At 41.1% G+C, this 12,484-nt stretch overlaps 1 protein-coding gene across 1 annotated transcript in view; it reads right to left on the bottom strand.

The window, feature by feature from the left end:
- Positions 1 to 8,042, bottom strand: part of LOC141139561 (uncharacterized) — a 237,297-nt gene extending 229,255 nt beyond the window's left edge. Inside the window, 1 exon segment of the mRNA XM_073625823.1 lies at positions 7,742 to 8,042. Within this exon segment, the coding sequence (XP_073481924.1) occupies positions 7,742 to 7,780 (39 nt within the window). The 5' untranslated portion in view covers positions 7,781 to 8,042.
- Positions 8,043 to 12,484: the final 4,442 nt, after the last annotated feature.

The following is a 12,484-nucleotide window of genomic DNA, read 5'->3' as shown; positions in this document are numbered from 1 at the left end:
TCTTCAGCCACTTGTTTACTTCCCTAATCTCCCTCTTCCTTTCTGGTGTGGCTCGATGTACCGGTAGTATTCCTGAGAATACTACCTTGGAGGTCCTTTTCCTCAATTTAGCTCCTAAGTCCCTAAAATCGTTCTTTAGGACACTCCATCTGCCTCTGACTTTGTCATTGGTGCCAACGTGCATCATGACAGCCGGGTCTTCCCCAGCCCCTCCCAGTAATCTGTCCACAAGATCCGTGATGTGCCGAACCCGAGCGCCCGGTAGACAACATACTGTTCGGCGCTTCAGGTCTTGGTTACAGATTGCCCTCTCTGTCCTTCTAAGAATTGAGTCCCCTACCACCAGAATCTGTCTTTCCTTTCCCTTTGCTGCCCCCCCACTCTCACTGGAGGAGTTCTTCCCCCGGCAGCTAGGAGAGTCCCTCAGCTCCAGCAGTGCTCGTCCCTGACTGGTTTCTCCAATGTCACTCAAAGTAGCGTACTTATTGGGATTACTTTAGTGGGACAACATTGACCTACAGTAAGTAGTGTGCATGTCAGCCTCTAGATGGAGATGACCATCACTACTGTACATTACATGTACATAAGTTGCACCAAATTTTTTTACAAACTGAAAGCTGAAAGAAAATGAGCTTTTAAGAGACAAACCTTCAGTCCCACACTGGCCATAGGGCACACCAGGCATTTGCCTAGTGGGCTTGGGCCACCAGGCTGCATTTCCTAACAAGCAGGGCCCCACTGGCACTGCGGAGCCCCCGGGTACATGGGAGACAGGCAGCACTGTATTATTCCCCAGTGAGCAAGGAGTGGGCGGGGCTGGGAGCTCCACTGGCTCTCTGATCTCGCCCCATGCCATACAGCCTGTATGTTCTGGATTAAGGAGGCCACGAGTTAGTAGCTGAGATCAGAGTGGGAGCGGCAGCCAGCAGAACTTAGTGTCTGCAGATGGTGAGCCTGGCTGGCCTGGACTAGGTAGGTCCTTCTTCCCATATATACTGTCTATAACTGTTCCTAAACCCTGTGAGCGGCCAGGGTAATCAGTGAAAGGCGGCTGGTATAGGGAGAGTGGCCAGAAGGGTCCTGGTGATCAGAGGGGAGCTGTAGGCAGGGCTATTGGAATTAGAGGTGGTATCCCTATGGAGAGCGAAGTGACATTTGGAGGTGGAGCTATGGAGAGTAGAGGGAGATTTGTGGGAGGGGCTATGGAGAGCTGAGTGGCATTTAATGCTGGGGCTATGAAGAGCAAAGTGGAGTTTTGGGGTGGGGCTATAGAGAGGGAGCTTTGTGAGCAGGGCTATTGAGAGTAGAGAAGGGCATTGTGGGTGGGGCTATGAGGAGTACAGGGGGGTGATGGGGAGGGCTATGGAGAGATGGTTGGAGTTACGGAGCTAAGTGAAGGGTGAGTGGTAATAACATGCAGTAACCTAATGATGTGCAGTAACCTCTAGCAACCAATCAGTGAGTGGTAAGGATGTGCAGTAACTTTTAGCAGCTAATCAGTGAGCAGTAATGATGTGCAGTAACCTCTATTAACCAATCAGCACACAGAAATAATGTGCTGTAACCTATAGCAACTAATCAGTGAGCCATTATGTGTGAGACAAACTGTAATGTGAACCTGCTGTCTATGGTTTATGTACTTGAAGTTGTTATTGACTATATTACATTAATACAGTATTTTCTCTATAGAGTCTTTAATATAAAGTTTTTTTCTTTGAGTTGATTCACTTTTTCTATTTTTTTCAAACAATTTAAGAAAGCTTCATTGTAATTTTCTTTCAAGATCAAATCAATATTATTTTGAGTCGCTGTCACAGGGCCCTTAAATGGCATTGAGCCTATAGGCCAGTGTCTACTCTGCTTATTTGGTAATTCAGCACTGGGTTTGAGAGCTCCATTTCAAAATGGATCATTAAGTGGTGGATGTGTATGGATTATTCTTGGGGAACAGAGGATACAATTTAGTGTTACTTTAAAGGTGAAAGGTTGAATAAACTCCTGTGTGCATGTGTGAGAATTACGTCATCCTGGCCAGTCAACATGGGCAAAGATTGCAAACCCAGAAGAAGACAGGGTGAAGATGTCAGTGCTGATAAAGGAGCTTGCAGACATCATTGCTGGAGTAGAGGTTAGTATGCGCAGCATTAGTTCCATTTTAAGGCACCAAGCTTTCTGTGCTTATAGGCTCCCCAGATAAAAATCTGGTCTTGACCTTATAACATATTATACAATGTGTATGAGATATTGCTTCTTACCTCATTCAATGTTGAGCAATTTTTAAAAACAGAATCTCTTCTGTATTACTGAGCTGTACTTGGGTATCTTTTATTCTCAAAGTCAGAGGGACTTTTCCTTTAATTCCAGCCTTGTCATTATATGAACCTAAGCCATGACTGATATACAGTATGAACATTACAGGAACGAGCATGTTAGGGAAACCATAGCCATGTAATCCCACTATTTGGCTGGCTTGGGTGAAGATACAACTTAATTTGGATTTCCCAAACTTGGCCACAGGCCTCAGTCTTTGGGAACAGACAGTTGATGAGGTTAGAAAATACCAGGGACATGTCTCTGCTGGAGTCCATAAGACAAAATTAGTGAGTGTCTCGGCCACATCAGACTCCACCTATAGCCATATATTACTTTTGAGTGAAGTTGTCCTTAAGAGCCCATTCATACCAGCCGGCACATAATATGCACTGTATAAGGCACACCTGCTGGCGTGCATTGAGTAGGGGCAGTGCGTTCTTTTTTATTATTATACAGGATTTATATAGCGCCAACAGTTTGCACAGCACTTTACAACACGAGGGCAGACAGTTACAATACGATTCAATACAGGAGTAATCAGAGGGCCGGCTTGTTAAAGCTTACAATCTAGGAGGTAGGGTGTTTTTTTCTAACTTTATTTAAATGTCACAAAATTTCGTTTAACGCCATGCACTGCAATGCGTTGTGATGTGTTGTAACACATTGCAGTATTCTGCACTGCGTAACATTGCAACCTCCCCTACTTTTCTTTGGCACATTGGTGTGAACTGAAAGAAAGGCATATTAGGCATATTGCCCTGTCTATGCTCATTTGCACCAGCCCCGCTGGGCTACACTGGGCAGCATTGACCAATGCTGTCCAATCTAGTGCAACAGATTTGGATACATCATAAATAGTGTAAAGGTAGGCGCTACTCCTTCCCTTAAATCTATTCATCCACAACACCAATAATGTAAAAAAGTTGTACATTATTGGTGTTGTGGATGGATAGATTTTAACGAAGGTGTAGCGCCTATCAATACACTATTTATGATTGCAGTGTGCTTCATACTTAAAGGGACAGCTGCACTTTATTCATTTAATTATTGCTATCAGGTTAGCACCTTTTTATCACTATTTATGTTGTATAAGATATGCATATCTAAAATTTCCTTTGGCTTATGAGAACTAAATTATGAGAACTAGTGGTGAAAATGTATACACTGTATGGAAGATATTTTGCAGAGTACTAAACATGGTCACCTCTTGCCCGGTAATCCCTCAGAAAATAGTACAAGTACTAGAAAAGGATGACATGTATGTTTACATAGTTGACTTGTTACTTTGTGTAGTTACGCGGTACTCTTGAACACTGCTCATAAATCGCACTAAACATATACACACAGAGTTATTATAAACTAAACTGAAGCATCTTTAAAAAGTCCCATCCAGAAACAATGACAATGATTTATGAATCATAACATATTTACAGTCTATTATACAGTTAATTACAAGTCAGCTATGTTTCATCAATGGCCTATGTAAGTCTAAACCCAAGAACAAAAATGATATACTGTATTTCGAAGCTTCTTTTATTCAGCCTTTTTTGTTTATTGAAAAAGTAGAATGGAGAGCCGGCAGCCCGTTCTTCTGAATATATTACTTTATTGTAACAGGCAGAGTGTACAAAATACAGCGGCTTACGCGTTTCAGCAATAAGCCTTAATCATAGCCAATAATTGCCATCCTAGTGATCCTGCCAATGACACTTCCTGTCCTAGGTAGCACTGCATATTTCCTGTACTGTATCCATGCAGGAGCAGCATCGTCACTCTGACACAGAAAAACTGGACAGGGCTGATAACAATGTGTGAAATAACATTGTATAAAGTATAGGACAGGACTGGATTTCTGACAGAATAGACAGGTTTTTCATTTGTTTTGCACTTATTAAATAGATATAAAATAACACTTTCAACATTTCCTGCAAAAAAACAAGATTGCTTGATAGTATGCCCCTTTCACTGCCAAACTATGCCTTCCATGTGCTCCCAAACTGTTAACATTCTCCCTCTGGAAACCCAAAAAGCCCCATGTCAGTTCCACAAGAGTCTTTGTCAGAGCTTACACAGGGATAAGGTGATTAGCCTTATAGGTAGTAATCAGTGAAATTGAAAGTTTTTGTTTTCTAAAATTTTATGTGAAAATATGGTGATTTTGAAATCACTTCGTTCATCCTTATAATAGGTTCAACCTTGCCTTGTGGGAAGGTAGGGGGAGAGTTACATGCAAGCATACAAGCACTAGGTATTTTTCTGGGCTCTGGCAAAGAATGGGGCGATGGGGGAGTGCAGGGCAGGTAAGTATCAGCATGGAGGGGTGGGCTATCAAGAAAACCTGTTACATAGCCCTGAGTGGGCAAAGTACCTGTTTGCTTTAAAGCAGCCATGCCAAACTAGGGTTTTATGGGCTGAATCCATTGATGCATAAGCTCCTGACCGAGTGAAGTGCTTTAGGGAGTCTGTACATCAGATGGAGTAGTCGGTTTGTTGGATGACTCTACGGGGGGATTTATTAAAACTGGAGAGTGCAAAATCTAGTGTAGCTCTGCATAGAAACCAATCAGCTTCCAGGGTTTTATTGTCAAAGCATAATTGAACAAGCTGAAGTTAGAAGCTGATTGGCTACCATGCACAGCTGCACCAGACTCTGGGAGCTACAGTTTTAGTAAATCCCCCCCAATAAGTTGTTCAGAGGCTGTTAATATAGTGAGCAGTTCCACTTCCTTTCATTGTAGGAGCTTTGTGGAGACTAATTTAGAGGCCAACAATTATAGGAACCGACGCTTGTCATCAGTGAAGGCTTGGGGATTCAGTGCCTGCAGCAGAATATTTGCTCTTTGTCTACACACATATCACTCGCACACATCAGGAGAAACATGACAAAGCTGGAGACAATTTTAGGTTTCCCAGAAATTTTCTGATCAGGGAACTGATCAGAATGATGGCAGCCAGAGTTCTCCTATCCCAATAAATGTTTGGCAACAGCGCACAAACAGTGAAAGGATAATTCCTTATTATGAAGAGAAAAGGAACAATTGCACGACAAATATCAATCAGGACATTAAACATTGATATCAATCTAACATGTCTGAAGTACTGGGAACTAGAGGAGATGGGGAGCTAAGGTGGAGAAACCAAAGAGTACCTCACTAATGTGTGAGACTATTTCATTGTTAGGTGAGCATGATGGGGTAGGTAAGAGATGGCAAAGTAAGCTGTAAAGACGCAGACTCGGAACAGCAGTGTCACCCTTCGACTGTTCAGTAGTAGTAGTGGTAGTGTGAATAAGATGACTGAGTAAACAGAATTGCACATTTTATGATAATTAAGACAAAACACACATCCTTACATAGCTGTCTGGTAGAAGTTCTCCTTAAAAAAATGTACAGGAACGTTTTTACTTATACTAACATTTCCACATGAAATCATAAGGTAAAAAAAAGCATCTTTTCTGGCCGTTACTGGCCTTGCTTAGAAATGGCCCAATGCCAGCCTCAAATACCTCTGGGTCAGTGGTTCCATCACTGTGTGTTACGCACCCCTAGGGTCCCTTGTGCTTGGCAAAAATACTCAGATTTATACAAAACAAAATGGTTCACTTATACTAGTTATTTTAAAAGCATTTAATTATGGAAATGTTTATAAAGTTTTGATAACCACATTAGTGTATTACAAAAAAATGTACGCACCTTTGGATTTCCATGAAATATGCTAACACTCTTCTAGATAATAACAGGCGGGATAGCTTTTGCAAACATTTCATGAGCATTTGTCTAGCATTTCAGTCTCAATCATCATTCTATGGAGCCCTAGGGTTCCTCCAGAGGTTTCTAGGGTTTCTTTCAGCTTTGGCCGATTGATGTTCCATCTGATGGTGCCTCCACAGTTCCAGAGCCAATGATACTTGGCACATCCAGCAGCACAACATCAGGGAACTTTTCTATCTACTTTTCTTTTCTATCTATAAGGGTGGTATACTGACCACCAGTGTAAGGGGCATTCTTTTTACTGACCTTCAATGTAAGGGAGCATTCTTCCTAGTTACAATCAATGTAAGGGGACGTTCTTTCTACTGACCATCAATGTAAGGGAGGCATTCTTCTTACTGACCTTCAATGTAAGGGGGCATTCTTCCTAGTTACAATCAATGTAAGGGGACGTTCTTTCTACTGACCATCAATGTAAGGGAGGCATTCTTTTTACTGACCAAAAATGTACAGGACATTCCTCTTACTGACCATCAAAGTAAAGGGACATTTTTCCCCCTGACCCCCCAATAAATTATTTTTTGCAGGGGTTCCCTGAGACCTGAAAATTATTTTAAGGATTCCATTGTGGTAAAAAGGTTGAGAAAGGCTGGTCTAGTATTAGGAAGGATGCCTGCCTTCTTCATATGTTATGTATGTAAACAATCTACAAATTAGGAACATCAAATCTATAAAAAAAAATATTACACACATACACTGCTTTGAAAAAGCCTTACACTCACATTTACATGGGGCTATGCATTGCAAAACAAGTTGAATGAATAAACTTCATTTTGAGGTGTTTTTAGGGGGGGGGGGGGGCAGAAGAGATCACATGACTTATTCTAGTCTTGATGTCTGTCAATTTTCCAGCTGCTGCAAATCAGGGTTGACACTGGGCAATTGGTTGGCAATAATGATTGATTATTCTATTTTAGAAAATTACTTTGTTTTTCGACGCTATTCAGTAGATGTTGCTGATAGGAGGAGATGTTGAGCACCTGTAACACTGACCCCCCCATCACCTAACCACGTGCAGCTTGATTTTAATATGATCTTACAATGATTTTTAAAAAGTGTTAAAATTAAATTTTATACGCAATTCTTCGCCACACCTCTAATGAGGTTTCATCCAATGCATACACCTCCCTTTATCTATTTCTAGGTGCAACGCAGTATCGAGCTATTTTTGGATCTCAATGTAAACTAAACCTGCTAATTACAAACTTTCCACCCTTCCCTAAAAATAAATGCTTGCACCTGAATGTGATATTACTTGAGGTGATTTAGCCCTGCACATGTTATGTACAGTGTTTAGCAACAATCACATGCTGATATTCATAGGTATTATAAAAAGTAATTTCAATTGAGCCAGCAAAAAAAATAAGTCGTATAACTAAATAACACAATAAACCAAGCACATAGAGAAAATTAATAAACCTTTTGTTTTAGTTAAGTAGAAGGTACTGTACATAAGCAAGAGAGAACTTTTTGTACTACTTGGACTTTTGTAAGGTACATAACAAATCCCATACGAAAAAATGAGCTGGTCAATAGATTAAAGCAGTTACTAAGCTTTATTTCAGGACTACTTTTCTGCATTCCTTCAGAAAGCCATGACATTCGCTTATTAGGGAGAAGCATTCTTTACATAGTTAGGAGAAATGAATATGGCTTACCTTGAAGAAGCTTCGGAGAAAGTACATTACACTGAACATTTCTGAAACTTTATAAAATTGTCCCACACTCCGAATCCAGATTACAGGATACAATCATTCCCGTCCCCCCGCTGGGTCTTAGGTTGCATGCATTCTTGTTGCTATTTTAGACAGTCTTAGTACCAGTGAAGACTGTGAGCTATGCCAGGAGCTTATGCTAAGGAGCTGAATAACAATTAGGATTTATCTGTGCAGTACTGAACTGTACAACAGTACAAACAGGTTTGTTCACAGTTTACGGGCTGGGGGAATGTCTGAACTAGGCATGCTCAGAGAGACAAGCCATTGTTTTCATTGAATAAAGTGAGAGTGCTTGGCTAGTTCATTGGCAACTATTGAGGCTAGACTGAAATTTACATCTTCTTTCTCACTCCCATCATAGCCTGGGCTACTTGGAAACAAAAACTAAGGAAAGATGACATCATTTACATACTGGCTGGGAAGCTCCACACAGGCCTATTAGAATTTAAAATGAATAAATTTGTAACGGAATTAATAAATTGATTCCTAATTTATTGGATTTTTGTCTAGGTGACCGACATTGAATAATTAAAAGGTCGTTATGGATTATTTTACTGTTAAATTATTCTTTACATTTTGTATTTTATTTTTTGACAGTTATATTAAAGTGAACCAAAATTTTAAAAGATTTCTTCTCCATGGTGCTTTACCCCATAAATACTTATTTATTTCCAAAAATGGAACACCCTGACCTTTAGGTTCAACTCTTGGACCTTGTTATATAAGGAAAATAGCACTGCGTAAAGAGCACAAAACCTCATTCTAGAATGTAGGTTGCACCAAGGAAAAGAGTATTAACCTTCAAGCATGGTGCAACGGCAATGGCAGGCTCTCATGAGAGGTTGCACTATGGTTATGGTTGGGTTGGGCTTGTGATGTGAAGGCCACTGGAGCACAAGTAAACATCTTAGAGAATCCAATGCAAAAAACCCCCAAAAAACTGTGATTTTGATAATACTTAAATGGCTACATTATAAATGCAAAATTCCTGTAAATAACATGCCTGGGGGATGCTCGGACTCTGCCTGTGAAGTGGCACATCTGTACGATGTATACAACCTACTACAGCAAAACTGACATTTACCAAGAAAAGAGATGCCAATTTAATTGCCGGCAAATTACAGAATGATTATTTCTGTTTCTAAATAAATGGCCAGGTGTTCTCGTCAGCTATATGTAGCACCCTGTTGTTTAGGCAGGGTTGCAAACAATTTTAGTTTGTTAGGTAGTAATTGTCCTGGCTAATTGTTAGGAGAGCCACTGATTTCCCCCTAATTCTGGAATTGTTCTTTTCTCTTCCTTCACTAGGTGGCATTTTAGCTGGTGACATTAGATAGACAAGGGCATAGCAAGGACAGATTATGAATGGATGGGGTGTCTCAGCCAATGGGCAAGGGTTTCTTTAAGCCCCTTGGCCTTCTGGAGAGCCTATTTATTTGGGTGGAGTCAGGTGATCGGCTTCTGTGCCACCTGGACGGCTGTCTGGGAGGACGAGTGTAATGTCGCGCCAGGCTGCTAGGCTGGAAGCCTGAGGCCTATCCTGGGGACTCCTGGCTTCTAGGCTGCCTGAGCCCTATTCAGGAGCAGGAGAAGCAGCGTAGGGTTGGGACTGCAGGATTGGAGTCCAACCGAGTTGAGAAGGTTCTGGGAACCAGTTGTGGTCAGAGGTAGAGAGGAAGCTGTCGCCACTAAGGGTGCATCAACATTGTTACCATAGACTACTGTGAGTAAGCTGAAGCAAGTGCCTGAGCAGTCTTCTCACCAGCTGGGGACGGTGAAGAAGTGGGAAAGAATCAGTGAGTACCAAGCCAGGGACCCAGCAAGATAGCGGGGTGATGCTTGAAGAGTATACAGACCAATCTGTAGTGAAAAAGCAGGCAGAGTTTAGAGAATAGTCTGTTATAATCTGAAGTAATGTACAAGGGAATCAAAACAGCAGAGCAGGGCAGACAAACAGGGAGCTTGAAGCACATGTAAGGCACCATGTACACTGCTGCTGGTAAACAGACGTTTAGGAGCAGTTGGGCATTTTTTTAACTGCTCCTGTAATCTCCTCTATGTTATCTTATCAGTACATGTACACAGGTTCGTTTATATTCGTTTCTAGGCAGTTGCGTTTAGAGGCTTTTTTTGGAACCCAAAAAAATGCGTTCAGAAGCTGTGTTTAGAGGCATTTCAAACGCGTTTCGTTTACAGGCGTTTTTCATTTTCAGCTATTTTGAAAAATGCTTCTAGATGCAAACGCAGCTAAACGCGACTAAACACGGCATGTAAACATTTTTAGACACCGGTTTCTAGCTGTCAAGTTAAATCGTTCAGGAGAGGTTGAACAACGTCCTGTGTACGTGAAGCCTTACAAATGCTATCACAAGCATTAGACTGCAGACTTGGCTGGCTTTGGTCTCCTCCCAGAGACTGGCTACATCAATCACCTTGCAAATGGACAAGCAAACAGGGAGAATGTATAACAGCCCAAACCAGGATGCTGGAACCAGCAGCCATCGTGGAGAAGCAGCGCTACACTCTCCTGACAGGTACCTTATTAGATTGGTGGTCAGTGGCAGATGGACTCTCTTACATTGGTAATCAGTAGAAGTAGACCCCCTAAAATTGGTGGTCAGTAGAAACATTACCCTTTTACATTGATATTAACTAGGAGGAATCAGCATTGTGCCCCTTTACATTATTGGTCAAAGGGAAAAACGTCCCTTTGGTACAGCCTAGGTACAGCCTGGGTACAGCCTAGTGACATTGGTGCCCAAGCTATGCAGGTACTGTCAAGCAGGATATCAATCCAACACTGCTCAAGCAACCCCTAGCAACATGGCACCATGATTGAGAAAGGCTTTTTTGAAAGTAATCAGAATGTTTTATTGATGAAAGGTTTATAAGACGGTAATGGTGGATCTACGTGGTTTACAAGAGCAACAATTGTTCTTAGACCTTGAGGTTGTTATTGGCAGTGTCCTTGGTTTTCACTTTATCTAAGTTGGTCCACTGTTTCTAAAGTGACATGATTCCTGGAATTCTGCTTTAAAATTAACTCCCTCCCCCCCAAACCATAGTCTGAATCTTTAACCCTAATCTTTCACAATGACCCTATTGTAATCTCTATCCCTACAATTGCACACCTACTATTTGGGATGTGGGAACTTACTGCCCTGAAAGCTAACACTGCAGTGCCAGTCTCACTGCACTGAGGTTTTGACAACACAAGGTACTCATTTATTGTCAGTGTAAATCTGTGTCAATGTACAGTATGTACATCAGGAAAAGTAAATAAATACTGTACAGTAAAATCAAATATCAAATACTTATCGTATTAATGATCCAGCATCATTCAACGTAACTATGCCAAGTCTGAGGGTGGGTCCAAATGCTGCTGTGGATAGACACTCGGAAAAGAAAATTATGGTAAGTATTTGATACAATTTTCTGGTTTCCTCGTGTCTACATGGCAGCATAATAATTATAAAAACAGAACTGACAGGGAGGGCAATGCTGAAATAGTTAACATTTATTAGTACAAGTCATAGGTGCATTAAAAGTCTTTTTTGCCAAACTTAACTGTGGCAAAGGTACCCAGATCTAGTGTACATTATAGTGTCCAATGAAAGTATTCTGTGATGGCTAGCTTGTTGCTCTGTAGTTTGTCTCCAGGAAAACTGTCGCTTGTACTGCCCAACAAGTTGAGGCAAATCTTGTCAAATGAGCCTTCTGCACTGCTGGAGGATACTACCTAAAAAAAAAAAGAGAGACAATGCGCATGGAGGTCAAACACAGCCGCTAGCACATCAATTGCCATAAATTGACTCAAAGCATATACAGTATATAAAAAAGCAGCGCTTCATTTGATACAGAAGCATGAATCAAAAATACCTAAAATTATATATATAAAGTGATGTGTATAAATAAAGTCACTGAAAATAAAATGAAAATAGGAAATAAATAAATAAAGTAATTAATTGAGTCCAGGGTGTATAGTCCATTCTTCAAGTCCAAAAATCACCATAAGAGTCTTAGTATATATAAAAGTGACAATCCGTGACCCATGAGATCATTCAGTGATCCACCACCATATGAAAAACTTGCACACTTACCAGAGCAAGTGGACTCTCAATTCCAAACCACCTCTCAGAAGGCTGGACCCATCTCAAATAGGTTTCCACTGATCTCCGCTTACAGGATCAAACACTCCAATGGAGGTTCCATATAGGCATTCATGGCGGCCACAAGTCAGCATCCTATTCCATTAACTCATGCAAGGGAACATCAAACATGGCCACATAGTGTAAAACCGCCAGAAAATGTATTATAATAAAAGTACTATACACTCACAAAATCAGAAGAAAAACAGTGCTTATCAGAAACATCCATCCCAAAGATCACATAGACCACATCCTAGGTTTAAATACGCGATGACGTCATGAGCACAGGCTCCACCTGACATGTTTAGTCATAACTGACATCATACATGGCTGATGGAATGCGTCTGGTGGAGCCTGTGCTTGTGACGTCATCACATATTTAGACCAAGGAAGTGGCCTATGTGATCCCCAGGACGGATGTTTCCGATAAGCGCTGTTATTCTTTTGATTTTGAGTGTATAATATTTTTATTATAATACTTTTTCTTTACACTATGTGGCCATGTTTGATGTTCCCTTGCATATGTTAAAGGCAT

Source organism: Aquarana catesbeiana, linkage group LG04 (assembly GCF_042186555.1).
Source record: "Aquarana catesbeiana isolate 2022-GZ linkage group LG04, ASM4218655v1, whole genome shotgun sequence".
Taxonomy (NCBI): domain Eukaryota; kingdom Metazoa; phylum Chordata; class Amphibia; order Anura; family Ranidae; genus Aquarana; species Aquarana catesbeiana.
The sequence above is the reverse complement of the archived record's forward strand: the minus strand, read 5'-3'. Positions and strand labels throughout refer to the sequence as shown.